At 48.5% G+C, this 16020-nt stretch overlaps 1 protein-coding gene across 10 annotated transcripts in view; it reads left to right on the plus strand.

The window, feature by feature from the left end:
* Positions 1-15698, plus strand: part of atat1 (alpha tubulin acetyltransferase 1) — a 21045-nt gene extending 5347 nt beyond the window's left edge. The window contains exons 5-13 of one of the 10 annotated variants that reach the window (XM_064349225.1): positions 1-27; positions 624-725; positions 5998-6043; positions 8160-8205; positions 9415-9489; positions 10420-10659; positions 13960-14063; positions 14425-14503; positions 15341-15698. The exon at positions 1-27 is cut by the window's left edge and continues 87 nt beyond it. In XM_064349225.1, the coding sequence (XP_064205295.1) occupies positions 1-27; positions 624-725; positions 5998-6043; positions 8160-8205; positions 9415-9489; positions 10420-10659; positions 13960-14063; positions 14425-14503; positions 15341-15578 (957 nt within the window). In that variant the 3' untranslated portion in view covers positions 15579-15698. Of the gene's footprint in view, positions 28-623; positions 726-5997; positions 6044-8159; positions 8206-9414; positions 9490-10419; positions 10660-12243; positions 13705-13959; positions 14070-14424; positions 14504-15340 lie in introns of those variants that run through there. The other 9 variants (XM_064349230.1, XM_064349229.1, XM_064349227.1 and 6 more) reach the window with 9 other exon arrangements.
* Positions 15699-16020: the final 322 nt, after the last annotated feature.

Consider the following 16020-nt stretch of genomic DNA (forward strand, 5'->3'; position numbering starts at 1 on the left):
CTGGAGCTCTTCAGCTACATGCTGCAGGTGAGAGAGACTCTTCCTGTGTTTGGGCCAGGGGGGATTATGGTATACTGGAGGACTTAACAGGGTCAGCAGTGTGTGTTGGTGTGTATAATTGAGTGAGGGTGAAATAAAAGGTTAAAAGAAGAGGTGAGAGTGGAAAAGGGGAGGAGAAGAAAAGGAGGGAAGAGGTGAAAGATAAGTGTGGGATGAGGCTGAAAATGAGGGTGGAGCTCTTAAATTACTGATCTGCAATGAGAGGTAAAAATGTGGGTAGAACATGTGGTTGGATTCTGGAGTACAGGTGCTCCTGGATCTGTGCCAAATGTTGAATAAAAAGAGACGGACGAGACCAGACTTGTCGAGGTTATTTATTATCTATCTTTTTGCAGAACATTTTTTGAATGAAAAGTTATTTGAAAAGCTGATTGACTCTTCCCAGAATCTGTTGTAGTCAGTAAACAGCAGTGAAACAAGCCAGTAATTCCATCCTGTTTTGGTTCTGCTGATTGTTGAACATGATAAACTCAGAGGAAAAAATAGTTTATTTGTCTTTCCCTGTGCTGAGAGATTTGTGACGTCTAATGTGTGTACATTTGTCCTGCATTCTGATTGGTCAGCATAAGAGGGTGGATCCTGTGCGGATGGCCTATGACAGACCATCTCCCAAGTTCCTGTCTTTCCTTGAGAAGCATTACGACCTGAAGGAAAGTGTGCCTCAAGTAAGTTCTTATCCCTTCCCCTTCTGCATGTGCTCATAAAGCCAAAAGATTAGCATTTTTCATTTAATTTTTTGGCATCTGATGAATCGGAATATTTTATGTCCAATTTGCGAACTATGTACGAGCGTGCTCATCTACGCCCCCTGCTGCCAGCTCGGAAGAGCAAAGAAAACCTGCGGTTCTCCTACGAAACGTGCCTGCCTGCTACTTCTTCTTCTCACACTGCAGCCGCAAGCTGCACACGTGCAGACCAGGGGTGGAGGAGACCCAATCATACGCGTGGAGAGAGGGGTGGAGGAGACCCAATCATACGCGTGTAGAGAGGGGTGGAGGAGACCCAATCATACGCGTGTAGAGAGGGGTGGAGGAGACCCAATCATACGCGTGGAGAGAGGGGTGGAGGAGACCCAATCATACATGTGTAGAGAGGGGTGGAGGAGACCCAATCATACGCGTGTAGAGAGGGGTGGAGGAGACCCAATCATATGCGTGTAGAGAGGGGTGGAGGAGACCCAATCATACGCGTGTAGAGAGGGGTGGAGGAGACCCAATCATACGCGTGTAGAGAGGTGGAGGAAACCCAATCATACGCGTGTAGAGAGGGTGGAGGAGACCCAATCATACGCGTGGAGAGAGGGGTGGAGGAGACCCAATCATACGTGTGTAGAGAGGGGTGGAGGAGACCCAGTCATACATGTGTAGAGAGGGGTGGAGGAGACCCAATCATACATGTGTAGAGAGGGGTGGAGGAGACCCAATCATACGCGTGTAGAGAGGGGTGGAGGAGACCCAATCATACGCGTGTAGAGAGGGGTGGAGGAGACCCAATCATACGCATGTAGAGAGGGGTGGAGGAGACCCAATCATACGCGTGTAGAGAGGGGTGGAGGAGACCCAATCATACGCGTGTAGAGAGGGGTGGAGGAGACCCAATCATACGCGTGGAGAGAGGGGTGGAGGAGACCCAATCATACTCATGTAGAGAGGGGTGGAGGAGACCCAATCATACGCTTGTAGAGAGGGGTGGAGGAGACCCAATCATACATGTGTAGAGAGGGGTGGAGGAGACCCAATCATACGCGTATGCAGAGTCAGCTAGACATGGGCAACCCAGACAGCCAGCAGGAGTCCCTTAAACAATTAACAGTGCTGACTATCCCTACTGCCTGTATCCCTATCACAGCCTTAAACACTGCTGTGTGGCCCTACCCACTATATCCCTCCTGTATCCCTGAGCAATGCAAAGCCAGTTATGCGCCTCTCCTGTGGGACTGCCGGCCCCTGACGTGGGTTGGGTTCGATCCGAGACCGCGATGCTCCCTCGCACCCCAAGCAGCAGTTTTGCCGAGCCTCCCTACTGAGTTTCCTTAAAGGAGTCGTTCGCTTTTAATACAAATTGTGTTCATGTCTTTGTCTTCAGACTTGTGTCTTGTGACAGCTCTCAGCAGGTTCGATCAGCCAATCAGGGCCTCATTCTGTAATAAATAGAAGTCTGTCTTCTAAGAAGGCCCAGCTAATTTTGAAGTTCTGCTTCAAAATTTCTGTGTAGTTACAACCACATCCATAACAATACAACCTCTTGTCAACCTCAATTCTCTTGTCTTTGTGAGAAACTTGCTAACATGCTGTGTGTGTGTTTGTGTGTGTGTGTGTGTGTGGTGTTTGTGTGTGTGTGTGTGGGTGTGTGTGTGTGTGGTGTGCGTGTGTGCGTGTGTGTGTGTGTGTGTGTGTGTGTGTGTGTGTGTGTGTGTGTGTGTGTGGTGTGTGTGTGTGTGTGTGTGTGTGTGTGTGTGTGTGTGCGCGTGTGTGTGTGCGTGCGTGTGTGTGTGGTGTTTGTGTGTGTGTGGTGTGTGTGTGTGTGTGTGTGTGTGTGAGAAGCCCCTGTTAGGAGGACCACTGCATAAGGAAGGATTCTTGTCTGATCGTACAGGTTGGGTTGTGAAATGGGAAGAGCTGTGATCCATCCTGGAATTTCTCTGCACTTCTCTGCCAAGACGTGACCTCACCTCTTTCAGATGCACAAATGTGTCCAAACAGATAGAGGGCGATACACGGCGGAAAGTGATACGCGTGGTTACAAATATCAGTGACAATTACGGTCTGTCATAGAGCGGAAACGTGATGAATATGACTCCTGAAAATGCAACAAAAAAACCCCTTTCCCTGAGGACTAAAACTGTTAGGGACAGTAAGAACTGCAAACGCATTCTCTTTTTGATAAATCTTTTTTTTTTTCATGTTTTGCATATAGGACATGCAGAAATGACTCAAATCATTGTTAAGTAGGTCAGTAACAAAAAAAGAAAAGCTTTTTAGAAAGCCCACGGGTGCTTCTTTTGGATTTACAAAAAGAGCAGATAAACACGTGTTCTTCTCGTGACGTCGTCTCTTCACGTCAAGACCCTGCTTTTTTTCACACGGACATGGGTATGAGGAGGACGCTTCATACGCAGCTTCAGCAAGCAGCGCGTGGGCGCCCGATTGACCACCAGGGGTCGCTGGTGAGCGACGAGAGATGGTCTTCCTAGTCGACTGAATCACGGCCTCACTGGCCAGACCTACAGGCAGTTATGCACCAGCCTACAGGGCTTCCAGCCTACAGGGCATCCAGCCACAGATCATACTGGTGTAGTCCAGATTATACTGGCATAGCCCAAATTATACTGGTGTAGTCCAGATTATACTGGCATAGCCCAGATTATACTGGTATAGTCCAGATTATACTGGCATAGCCCAGATTATACTGGCATAGTCCATATTATACTGGCATAGCCCAGATTATACTGGCACAGTCCAGATTATACTGGCATAGCCTAGATTATACTGGCATAGCCTAGATTATACTGGTGTAGTCCAGATTATACTGGTGTAGTCCAGATTATACTGGTGTAGTCCAGATTATACTGGCGTAGCCCAAATTATACTGGTGTAGTCCAGACTATACTGGCATAGCCCAGATTATACTGGTATAGTCCAGATTATACTGGCATAGCCCAGATCATACTGGTGTAGTCCAGATTATACTGGCACAGTCCAGATTATACTGGCATAGCCCAAATTATAGTGGTGTAGTTCAGATTATACTGGTATAGTCCAGATTATACTGGTGTAGTCCAGATTATACTGGCGTAGCCAAATACGGGTATCCAGCATACTGGCATAGCCCAATTACTGGATAGTCCAGATTATCTGGCTGCCCATATCATACTGGTAAGTCAGATTAACTGGCACAGTCCAGATTATACTGGCATAGCCCAAATTATAGTGGTGTAGTTCAGATTATACTGGTATAGTCCAGATTATACTGGCATAGTCAAGATTCAGCTCCTGGCGGTGGGAACCATCCACACACTGGAACAGAGCCTTAACAGATACCAGACCATGGGCCCATCCACACACTGGAACAGAGCCTTAACAGATACCAGACATGGGCACCAAACATACTTGGAGTGATAAACATGGTGCATCGAGCTTGTGGGAAGCTAACAAAAGAATGGGCTCCCCCACACTGGAACAGAGCCTTAACAGATACCAGACCATGGGGCCCATCCACACACTGGAACAGAGCCTTAACAGATACCAGACCATGGGGCCCATCCACACACTGGAACAGAGCCTTAACAGATACCAGACCATAGACCATCCACACACTGGAACAGAGCCTTAACAGATACCAGACCATGGGGCCCATCCACACACTGGAACAGAGCCTTAACAGATACCAGACCATGGGGCCCATCCACACACTGGAACAGAGCCTTAACTGATACCAGACCATGGGGCCCATCCACACACTGGAACAGAGCCTTAACAGATACCAGACTGTTAGGGCACCAGAGATGCATTTACTGGGTGTGTTGTGGAAAATATGTGTCATGGAGGTTGTGTTGGGGAACGCAACAAAAAATGCAAATCTCCCCCCGAGCTTCATGAAGGTCTCTGCTAAATCCATAGGTGAGAAGCGATACTTACTGTGGGTTTCCTTTTTCAAACCTGCTGCCCTTTCTGGGGGAAACCCTGTGAATACGCCTGTCTGACGCTGATTTCACGAGAGATTCTGTTTTCCGCTTAAATGACTCCTGTGGTAATAGAAAAAACCTGATGCTCCAGAATAAACGAATCGGGACTCATTTCACCCTGGGGAGAGGACGAATCGGGAGTCATTTCACCCTGTGGAGAGGACGAATCGGGACTCATTTCACCCTGTGGAGAGGACGAATCGGGAGTCATTTCACCCTGTGGCGAGGACGAATCGGGAGTCATTTCACCCTGTGGAGAGGACGAATCGGGAGTCATTTCACCCTGTGGAGAGGACGAATCGGGAGTCATTTCACCCTGGGGAGGACGAATCGGGAGTCATTTCACCCTGTGGAGAGGACGAATCGGGACTCATTTCACCCTGTGGGGTGGACGAATCGGGACTCATTTCACCCTGTGGAGAGGACGAATCGGGACTCATTTCACCCTGTGGAGAGGACGAATCGGGACTCATTTCACCCTGTGGGGTGGACGAATCGGGACTCATTTCACCCTGTGGAGAGAACGAATCGGGACTCATTTCACCCTGTGGAGAGGACGAATCGGGAGTCATTTCACCCTGTGGCGAGGACGAATCGGGAGTCATTTCACCCTGTGGAGAGGACGAATCGGGACTCATTTCACCCTGGGGAGAGGACGAATCGGGACTCATTTCACCCCGAAGTAGATGGATATTTCACCGCGAAGGCGAATCGGGACTCATTTCACCCTGTGGAGAGGACGAATTGGGACTCATTTCACCCTGGGGAGGGGAGGATGTGATTCAGGTTGGTATCCGCTGTAGTCGGGACTTTTTTACAGACGTGCGCATAGTGTTTCCTTCGGAAGAAACCTCTTCCGCCCCTGTCGCTGAGGTGTGAATGTGTCATGCCCGTGTCTGTGCATGATGTCACAGCAGACGCTTCTTTTCCTCCCAGAATTCAGAGCTGGAATTATTTTTTTAAAGTTGCTGGGGTGGGGGATCCTGGTGTGCAGTCACGGTGGAAGGTGTGGCTCTGGCGTTAGCTGCAGCCTCTGAGGCTGAACGTTGACAGGGAGGATTTGTGGGCCGTTTGTTCGCTCTCGCCCCTGACTCTGACGTGACGCGCCGTGTCCTGACAGGTCTGCTTGTGCAACCGCGTAAAAGACATTTCTCATGAGTCATCAGCTGCTGCTTCTAAATTTAACACTGGACTCATGGTTTCTCCCTCTCTCTCCCTCTCTCCCCCTCTCTCTCTTCTCCTCCCCCTTCCAGGTAAATAACTTTGTGGTGTTTGACGGATTCTTCAGAGATAGATCAGGTAAAATTAAAGATTGATTTTTAAAAGATAGATGTTTTATGTTTGACTGTAGCCCAGCAATCCTGGAAATAAGTACTGCCAACTCACCCACCTACTCACTCACTCTATTCACTCACACACTTACTCACTAGCACACTCACTCACTCACTCTATTCACTCACACACTTACTCACTAGCACACACACTCACTCACTCTATTCACTCACACTACTCACTAACACACACTCCTCATCTATTCACTCACACACTTACTCACTAGCACACACACTCACTCACTCTATTCACTCACACACTTACTCACTAGCACACACACTCACTCACTCTATTCACTCACACACTTACTCACTAGCACACACACTCACTCACTCTATTCACTCACACACTTACTCACTAGCACACACACTCACTCACTCTATTCACTCACTCACACACTCACTCACTCACTCACTCTATTCACTCACTCACACACACTCACTCACTCACTCTAATCACACACTCACTCAGTCTATTCACTCACTCACACACTCACTCACTCACTCTATTCACTCACACACTCACTCACTAGCACACACACTCACTCACTCTATTCACTCACTCACACACTCACTAACTCACTCTAGTCACACACTCACTTACTCACTCACACACTCACTCACTCACTCACTCTATTCACTCACTCACACACTCACTCACTCTATTCACTCACTCACTCACTCTAGTCACACACTCACTCACTCTATTCACTCACTCACACACTCACTCACACACACACTCACTCTAATCACACACTCACTATTCACTCACTCACTCACTCATTGACTTACACACAATCTTTCACTCACTCACTCACTCATTGACTTACACACAATCTTTCACTCACTCACTCACTCTCTCATTGACTTACACACAATCTTTCACTCACTCACTCACTCACTCATTGACTTACACACAATCATTCACTCACTCACTCACACACACTCTTTCACTCACTCATTTCCCCACTCGTTCATTCACACACACTCACTGATTACTTACTCTCTCGTTTCGTAACTGCAAAATAATGACAGTACCTTGGTTTACCCATAGAGGGAGGCACCCAGCAGATCTCTGAATGACCCCTATTGCTAATTAATAATGGATTTTCTTGTTGTTGGCCTGTTTAAGGTGCTGGATTTCGGCTCATTGTGACAGTCCCTGTTTTGGTACCTCCCCTCTCTGATCACTGCCCCTCTGACAGAACAACCTGATAAAAATGAGCCTATTCACTGTCTCTCTCAAACCTGTCAAGTCTCTCTCACCTGTTAGTGGCACAGCCGTGGGTTCACTCCCAGTCCCACACCTTCGGTCTCATCAGATTATGTTTTCATACTCCACTGACATGCTACTGTCACACTAACATAACGTTACTGTCATACTGCTGTTATTGCGATGTCACAGTATTATCATTCCGCTAACCTGGCACTGCTGTCATACTGCTGTCTTTCTACTACCACACTATTGTCATTGTGATGTCACAGTACTATCATTCTGCAAAGCCTGGCACTGCTATCATACTGATATCATTCTGCTACCACACTATTGTTCCATTGGATATTATTTTTTATGTTTGTTTTTCTTTTAGAAGAGTGACTTTGTTTTGGCACTGCAATTCCGCACTTTAAATTGAATTAATTAATTTAAAAATTGCATTTCAGCACTTGTGAAGAGTTGGTTAATCTCGGGAAAACTGTATGTTGGCGTACTGAAAGTCAATTTTACGAGGGCAAAACTGCTTTTTAAGATTAAAGTGTTCATTTTACTTGGGTAAAGCTGCATTTTAACACTAAAGTGCTTTTCTCAGGTAAAGCTACAGTTAAACCTTATGAAGTGTTGGTTTTACTCAGGTAATGCCTGCCTTTTAACACTGTGGAGTGTTAATTTTACTCGGGTAAAGCTGCATTTTAACACTATAAAGTTAATTTTACTCGGGTAATGCTGCATTTTAACACTGTGGAGTGTTAATTTTACTGGGTAATGCTGCATTTTAACACTGTGGAGTGTTAATTTTACTCGGGTAAAGCTGCATTTTAACACTGGAGTGTTGATTTTTTCATGGGCATTCCACTCGCTCCCCCAGGGTCGCTTCCCTCCCCCCTGATGGATCAGGGGATGTTCAGCTTTTTGTAAGACCTCTGCTTTTCTTTTCATCCCTCTCTCCCTCTCTGTTAGCGTTTGGACCCCGAACCCTTTGAGTCGAGATCGAAGGATTTCTTTCTCTCTCTTTCTGGCATTCTCTCTCTTTCTGCTGTTCTGCTGACCTCTGTCTGTGCTCCCTAAATTAGATGCAACCCATGAACCATCGCACCCCCCCTCCACCACCCTCCCTCCACACCCCCCTCCCCCCAGTGTTACAGCCTCTCCCACAACAATGAAGCTTAGGCAGTCTACTGTAGTTCTGTAGGATTAAAGCTGTGTGTGTGTGTGTGTGTCTATGAGTGTGCATGTGTGTGTGTGTGTGTGTGTATGAGTGTGTGTGTATATGAGTGTGAGAGTTGTGCTTGTGTGTGTGTGAGAGAGTGTGTGTGTGTACGTGCGTCTATGAGTGTGTGTGTCTGTGAGAGTATGCGTGTCCATGTGCTTGTGTGTGTGTGTGTGTGTGTTTGTGCGTGCATGTGTCTGTGAGTGTGAGAGTATGCGTGTCCATGTGCTTGTGTGTGTGTGTGTGTGTGTGTGTGTGTGTGTGTTTGTGCGTGCATGTGTCTGTGAGTGTGAGAGTATGCGTGTTCGTGTCCGTGTGCTTGTGCGTGTGTGTGTGTGTGTGTGCTTGTGTCTGTGCGTGCACTTGTGCGTGTGTGTGTGTGCTTGTGTCTGTGCGTGCACTTGTGTGTGTGTGCTTGTGTCTGTGCGTGCACTTGTGCGTGTGTGTGTGTGTGCTTGTGTCTGTGCGTGCACTTGTGCGTGTGTGTGTGCTTGTGCGTGTGTGTGTGTGTGCTTGTGTCTGTGCGTGCACTTGTGCGTGTGTGTGTGCTTGTGCGTGTGTGTGTGTGTGCTTGTGTCGTGGTGCACTTGTGCGTGTGCGTGCACTTGTGCGTGTGTGTGTGCTTGTGTGTGTGTGTGTGTGTGTGTGCGTGTGTGTGTGTGTGTGTGCTTGTGCGTGTGTGTGTGCTTGTGCGTGTGTGTGTGTGTGCTTGTGTCTGTGCGTGCACATGCATGGTTAGAGCTGATTTGTTCTCATGACAAGCTGCATTACAACACAATTTGAGTTTTTATTCTTGCAAATCTGTATTGCAAATCTGTTACATCCTAAATAGTTCCTTCCTCTTTCTGGCCTCTCTCTCTCCTTCTCCCTCTTTCTCTTTTTCTCTCTCTCTCTCTCCTTCTCCCTCACACAGCGGCACAGCTGAGAAAAGCTCTCCCAAAAAAGCCGGAAGGAGAGATCAAACCGTACTCACTGACGGAGAGAGAGGGTGAGCCCCGTGTTTCTCTCTCTCTCTCCATCCCTCCCTCTCTCTCTCTCTCTCTCTCTCTCTCTCTCCTCCTGCTCTCCCCTTTCCCGACTCTGGGGGGTTTGTGATGACAGTAATTATATCCCCAGAACAGTGACATTGTGGCTGTAATCTGTATTCTGTTCTGGTTCAGTGCGTTTGTGGGTAAAGGTCCTTACAATGCCAGTGTGTAACTGGTTCAGTGTGTTTGTGTGTAAATGTCCTTATAATACCAGTGTGTAATTGGGTCAGTGTGTTTGTGTGTAAATGTCCTTATAATACCAGTGTGTAACTGGGTCAGTGTGTTTGTGTGTAAATGTCCTTACAATACCAGTGTGTAACTGGGTCAGTGTGTTTGTGTGTAAATGTTCTTACAATACCAGTGTGTAACTGGGTCAGTGTGTTTGTTGTTAGAGGTGTGTACTCCAGTGTGTAACTGGGTCAGTGTGTTTGTTGTTAGAGGTGTGTACTCCAGTGTGTAACTGGGTCAGTGTGTTTGTTGTTAGAGGTGTGTACTCCAGTGTGTAACTGGGTCAGTGTGTTTGTGGTTAGAGGTGTGTACTCCAGTGTGTAACTGGGTCAGTGTGTTTGTTGTTAGAGGTGTGTACTCCAGTGTGTAACTGGGCCAGTGTGTTTGTGGTTAGAGGTGTGTACTCCAGTGTGTAACTGGGTCTGTAGTAGTGCTGACTCCAGCAGGCTGTTGATTCAGTCTTTGTTGATGCCGCAGAAAAATACTCCTTATTGTTGTGTGAACAGATGCATTGTGGGTAATGTCACTGTGGTAGACTCATTCTTCTGAAGGGAGTGCATATATACTGTATTAACCTTCTCTCGCAGAGCAGTCAGTGTGTTAATTCTCTCCTCATGTTGTTTCTCCATCTTCCTCCTCCTCCTCCTCCTCCTCTTCCTCAGTGGTGCGGGAGGAGCAGAAGGTGCTGCCCTGGCCGTTCGTCCGCCACACCCTCCCTCCTCTCTCTCCTCCTGTCTCCCTCCCTTCGCAGTACACTCGCTCCCAGAGCGTAAACTCATCCCCCAGCCACGCCCCCTCCCGGCCCGGCCCCTCCCCGGGGGCCTACAGGGACCCCACCCCCCACGCCCAGTACCTGGAGAACTTGAACTGCAGGGCCAGGCGTACCAGGTGAGACCTCAAAGGTGACCACCCTCAACCCCACCCCCACCCCCACCCCTCTCCTCTTACCTAACGCAGAAACTGTCTCTCTGACCTCTAGAGTTCAATTCGTAGGTGAGGGATTGCCGTTGTACCCTTGAGCAAAGGCACTTAACCTGAATTGCTTCTGTAAAATATCCAGCTGGGTAAATAAGTTGTAATTAAAAAAACGTAATTGTGTCAGTCACGCTGGATGAGAGCCTAAAGATAATAAACGCTCTTGTTCCTCCATTTCTGTTGTAATTCTAGTCCAGACTAACACAAAATGCTTCCAGAATGTTGGGGATGATTCCAGCTTTCCCCTCGATATGGTTGTGAGATAGCGTTATGATCAGAACATTACCCCAAACCACCGGAGCGCACTTGATTTGAACGTCCCAAACCAGATGCAGAAAAAAGGTTGCGGGCATTTCGGACACAAACTTTCTGCCAACATTCCCCCACAGTTTTCATTTCGTCCTGAAAAAACATCATGGCGGTTTCCTCTGGAATACTGTGACTCATGCTTTGAAAGAACCTATGAGAAAGGCAGCTTCGCTTAACGTTTTTAAACTTGAATGACAAAATTTGTGTAATAAACACTTTTCAATGTGAAATGATTTTGCGATGGAAAACACAGTTTGTTTAGAGGGAATTGTAGTTCTTTTTATGATGACTGAGTATGTTTTGGAGGAGTCTGTGGATTGGAGATTCAGCTGTGTGCTTCATGGCTAACTTGCTGGCTGAGTCTTTAGCGAGAATCTCCAGCTCCAGTCCTGGAGGGGGCACTGTGTCTGCAGGTTTAACTCCAGTCTTGGAGGGGGCGCTGTAACTGCAGGTTTAACTCCAGTCCTGGAGGGGGCGCTGTAACTGCAGGTTTAACTCCAGTCTTGGAGGGCAGCAGTGTCTGCAGGTTTAACTCCAGTCCTGGAGGGCAGCAGTGTCTGCAAGTTTAACTCCAGTCCTGGAGGGGGCACTGTGTCTGCAGGTTAAACTCCAGTCCTGGAGGGGGCGCAGTGTCTGCAGGTTTAACTCCAGTCCTGGAGGGCCGCAGTGTCTGCAGGTTTAACTCCAGTCCTGGAGGGGGCGCTGTGGCTGCAGGTTTAACTCCAGTCCTGGAGGGGGCGCTGTGGCTGCAGGTTTAACTCCAGTCCTGGAGGGGGCGCTGTGGCTGCAGGTTTAACTCCAGTCCTGGAGTCTGGGATGCTGATTCAGCTGGTTTTCATGGCAGATGGTGGGCGCCATTCGCTCGTCTCTTGTTAGTCGGTTATTGTTTGCAGAACAGAGACTTACTTCTCACTTCGTTTACCGTTGGGATTCCTCCCTCCACCCCTCCCTCGTTCCGGCTTTGTTGTGGCATTTCTGACCTGTTCTCTCTTTCTGCTCCCCCTCCCCCTCCTCCTGCCCCCCCTTCCCTCCGCCTCTTCTCCGCTTCCCCAAAAAATATGTTTCGTCCTTTTCGTTTTCCTTTTCATGTCTTTGACTCCGTCTGTTTGCTGTCCAACGTCCGATGTCATGTTCCCCTCTGTTTCCCACCCTCCATCCTCCCATTTTCTTGCTCCCTCGTTCTGTGGGGTTCATCTTCGTAGCTCCCTTAATCGCTCCCAGATCTCCTTCAATTGAGCTTTGACCTTTGACCCCTTTTTTCAGCCCTAGAACAGACCAGGGGGTGTGGCTTATTACTTGGTTGATTTTTTATTTTTTAAGCCTTCCTTACTGTCCTTACTGACAGTCATGGAGCAGTCGGTTGTGTACCACAGGGAAGGATCCTCCACCTTTCCTCCAGCAGATGGAGAGAGTAAATAAGGCAGAGGTAAAGAAAGAGAGAAAGGAGGATGGAAAAGAGAGGAAGAGAAGGCGGGATATTGTCCAGTAAATCTGATTGTCTTTCAAGTGAGCTGCAGAGCTAATGATGACCTCAGCTAGCATACAAGCTGTTAAAATGTCTCCTACAACAACAGGAACACTGGGGGAGGGGGACATTTCACAGAATAAAGTGTGGTTTTCTGGTTTGTTTGATACTGGTGTAGTTTTAAAATATTTTTTAATAAATGGATTTTTTTTAAACAACAGCATTCCCATCTCACAACAGCTGCTGTAATTTGAAGAATGCAGCAAGAACGGTTTGAATTTGTTACAGAATTGTTTGAAGAAAAAAGTTTTATTTTTGGCATTGCAAAAGAAAGGAAGAACATTTTTTAAAATTATTTTTGGGTTTCAGTCATTCATAGCTGTTTTAATTATCTAAAACAAAAATAAAATAATGATGTTTTGGATTTGTTTCCATATTTACCTCCCATTTTAGGTAAAAAAAAAGAAAAAAAAAAGCTAGCCAGAATCAGCTGCTCTGTATGCCCATGTCATTGTTTAACTCCCTGTAAATTTAGACTTGATCAACATGGCTGGTTGTGCTCTAAATCTGCTTGGTTTATCATTAATAAATTGCGCTGCCTTACCTCATTACTTCCTGAGTTAATGTTGTTTAAATGTAGTGTTGCCAGTCAGTGGGCTGTTGACCTAGCAAGTCGCAGTGGATGATACTTAACAATAGGTGACTGATTCGAGACTGTGGTTGTCTCTCAATAACTTTTGCAAGGGCACTTAATGTTTAATTTTTAATAAATAATATTAATAATTAATATTTAATAATTTAATATTTGTCAGTTATGATCGAGGGCTTCCTACTTCGCTCTTAGATTGACTGTGACCATGGTGCACATGTGCTTACATTTGCTGGTTAATTGCAAGTTTGTGTTTGCTTGCATGTGTGCGCGCACTGGTGTGTGTATGTGTGTGTGTGCGTGTTTGTGCACAGATGTGTGTGTGCGCACACAGGTGTGTATGTGCATGCGTGTGTGGGCGCACAGGTGTGTGTGTACGTGTGTGTGCGTGTGTGTGCACGCGCACGCCTGTGTGTGTGTTCCTTCTGGAAGTTGTCATTCTTGAGCTGTGACATCACATCGCATTTTTGTCCTCCTGTTTAATTGAAAAATGTTTTAGCTTCATTTTCTTCAGGTTTTATTTCTTTAGCATATTTTGCTTTTTCTTTTATGTTTGCTAATTATGATTTCATTTGTCTTCTGTTTCCATTTTTTCTGTTTTTATTTTTCTTCCTTTCCACACTTTTTGTCTTTTTTCTGTTCCGTTGTTTCTTACCTCCTCCATTACCCCATCGCTCTCCTCCTCTTTCCCTCTCTTCTGCTTTCTACCTCCGTTCCCCTCTGTCCACCTCTCCCTCTTGCTCCTCTGTTTTGTTTCTCTCCCTCCTTTTGCTCTCCTTTTCCGTTCCCTTCTTTCTTTCACAGCCAACAGGGACTGGTTGCCAGGGGCAACCTCTACAGTCGTCATATAAACAGCAGAGACCTTGGGCTGTTGTTGGAGAAACAGCCAAGCTCCATCAAGCTGCCTGGTAAAGTGTCAGAAGACTACATTTCCCAGAATGCAAAAAAGCCTTGTTTGTGCCGTTTTGTAGAACTTGGGAGCTATATAGTGCATAATCAACATCAATCACTGTATTCAGTCTATAACTTTGCATCCTCTGAAATGTCTTTCCAATCCTACGTGTTTCCAGACTAATGTGGGTAACACATATTTTCCATAGTAGATACACAAAGCCCACATCCCTGTTTTCCCTACGATACACGAGACATGCACAAAGAACTCACATTCCCAGTTGGCAGTGTGGCTGCAGCAGTGCATGCTGGGATATGAAGTTTTTTCCCATCTGTGTGCGTTTCACCTGCCGGCGCTGTAACGTGTGTGCCCTTCAGGTCTGCAGCCAGTGCAGAGAGAGAGAGGGGCTGACACAAAGGGACAGACAGCCGCTCTGGGACACACAGACGTAGACAGGTGTGCTCCTCCTCACACACGGAACATTAAACGACCCCCAGCCGCTCTGGGACACACAGGTGTGCTCCTCCTCACACACGGAACATTAAACGACCCCCAGCCGCTCTGGGACACACAGGTGTGCTCCTCCTCACACACGGAACATTAAACGACCCCCAGCCGCTCTGGGACACACAGGTGTGCTCCTCCTCACACACGGAACATTAAACGACCCCGCCACTCTGGGACACACAGGTGTGCTCCTCCTCCCACACGGAACATAAGACCCCAGCCGCTCTGGGAACACAGGTGTGCTCCTCTCACCACTGAACATTAACGACCCCAGCCGCTCTGGGACACACAGGTGTGCTCCTCCTCACACACGGAACATTAACGACCCAGCCGCTCTGGGACACACAGTGTGCTCCTCTCACACAGGAACATACAGACCCCACGCTCTGGACACACAGGTGTGCTCCTCCTCACACACGGAACATTAAACGACCCCCAGCCGCTCTGGGACACACAGGTGTGCTCCTCCTCACACACGGAACATTAAACGACCCCCAGCCGCTCTCTCTCCCCCAGACAGAGCCTCGTAGAGCTACAGCTTCAGTAACACCTGTGACTGTAACTCACAAGCTTGTGTATGGGAGAGAGAATCGTGCATTAGAGCCTTTATCCTTTCCTTAGTATGACCCCTGGGTTCCTCAGCACAAGCAGGAGCAGGATTTCAATATTACTTCTCTCTCACTCCCCCTCTCCCTCCCTCCCTCCCTCCCCCCCTCCTCTCTCTCCCTCCCTCCCTCCCTCTCTTCCTCCCCTTCTCTCTCTCCCTCCCTCTCCCCCTCTCTTCAGGCCTGTACCCTCGGCCCTGGCGCTGCCCCCCTGCCCCGCCCCTCCCTCGCAGGGACAGACCTCCGTAGCTCCCCAGGACGGCAGGAGGCCGGAGAGAGGGAACGAGGGACAGAAAGAGAAGGATGGAGGAGGGGAGAGAGAGCGGGGGGGAGGGTGGTCCTGGACTGTGGGAGAGCCCCGCTTTACAGCTCAGTGGGTCCGGCAGAAACAGGAGTACAGGAGCACCCGTCCCTGGTGAGGGAGGGAGGGGGCGGGGCTTACCTGAGGGGGCGGGGCTCAGGAGTACAGGAGCACCCGTCCCTGGTGAGGGAGGGAGGGGGCGGGGCTTACCTGAGGGGGCGGGGCTCAGGAGTAGAGGAGCACCCGTCCTGGTGAGGGAGGGAGGGGGCGGGGCTTACCTGAGGGGGCGGGGCTCAGGAGTACAGGAGCACCCTGCCCTGGTGAAGGAGGGAGGGGCGGGGCTTACCTGAGGGGCGGGGCTCAGGAGTACAGGAGCACCCTGCCCTGGTGAGGGAGCAAGGGAGGGGTGGGGCTTATCTGAGGGGGCGGGGCTCAGGAGTACGGGAGCACCCTGCCCTGGTGAAGGAGGGAGGGGGCGGGGCTTACCTGAGGGGGCGGGGCTCAGGAGTACAGGAGCACCCTGCCCTGGTGAGGGAGCAAGGGAGGGGTGGGGCTTACCT

The sequence above is a fragment of the Anguilla rostrata genome, chromosome 8 (genome assembly GCF_018555375.3).
Source record: "Anguilla rostrata isolate EN2019 chromosome 8, ASM1855537v3, whole genome shotgun sequence".
Classification (NCBI taxonomy): domain Eukaryota; kingdom Metazoa; phylum Chordata; class Actinopteri; order Anguilliformes; family Anguillidae; genus Anguilla; species Anguilla rostrata.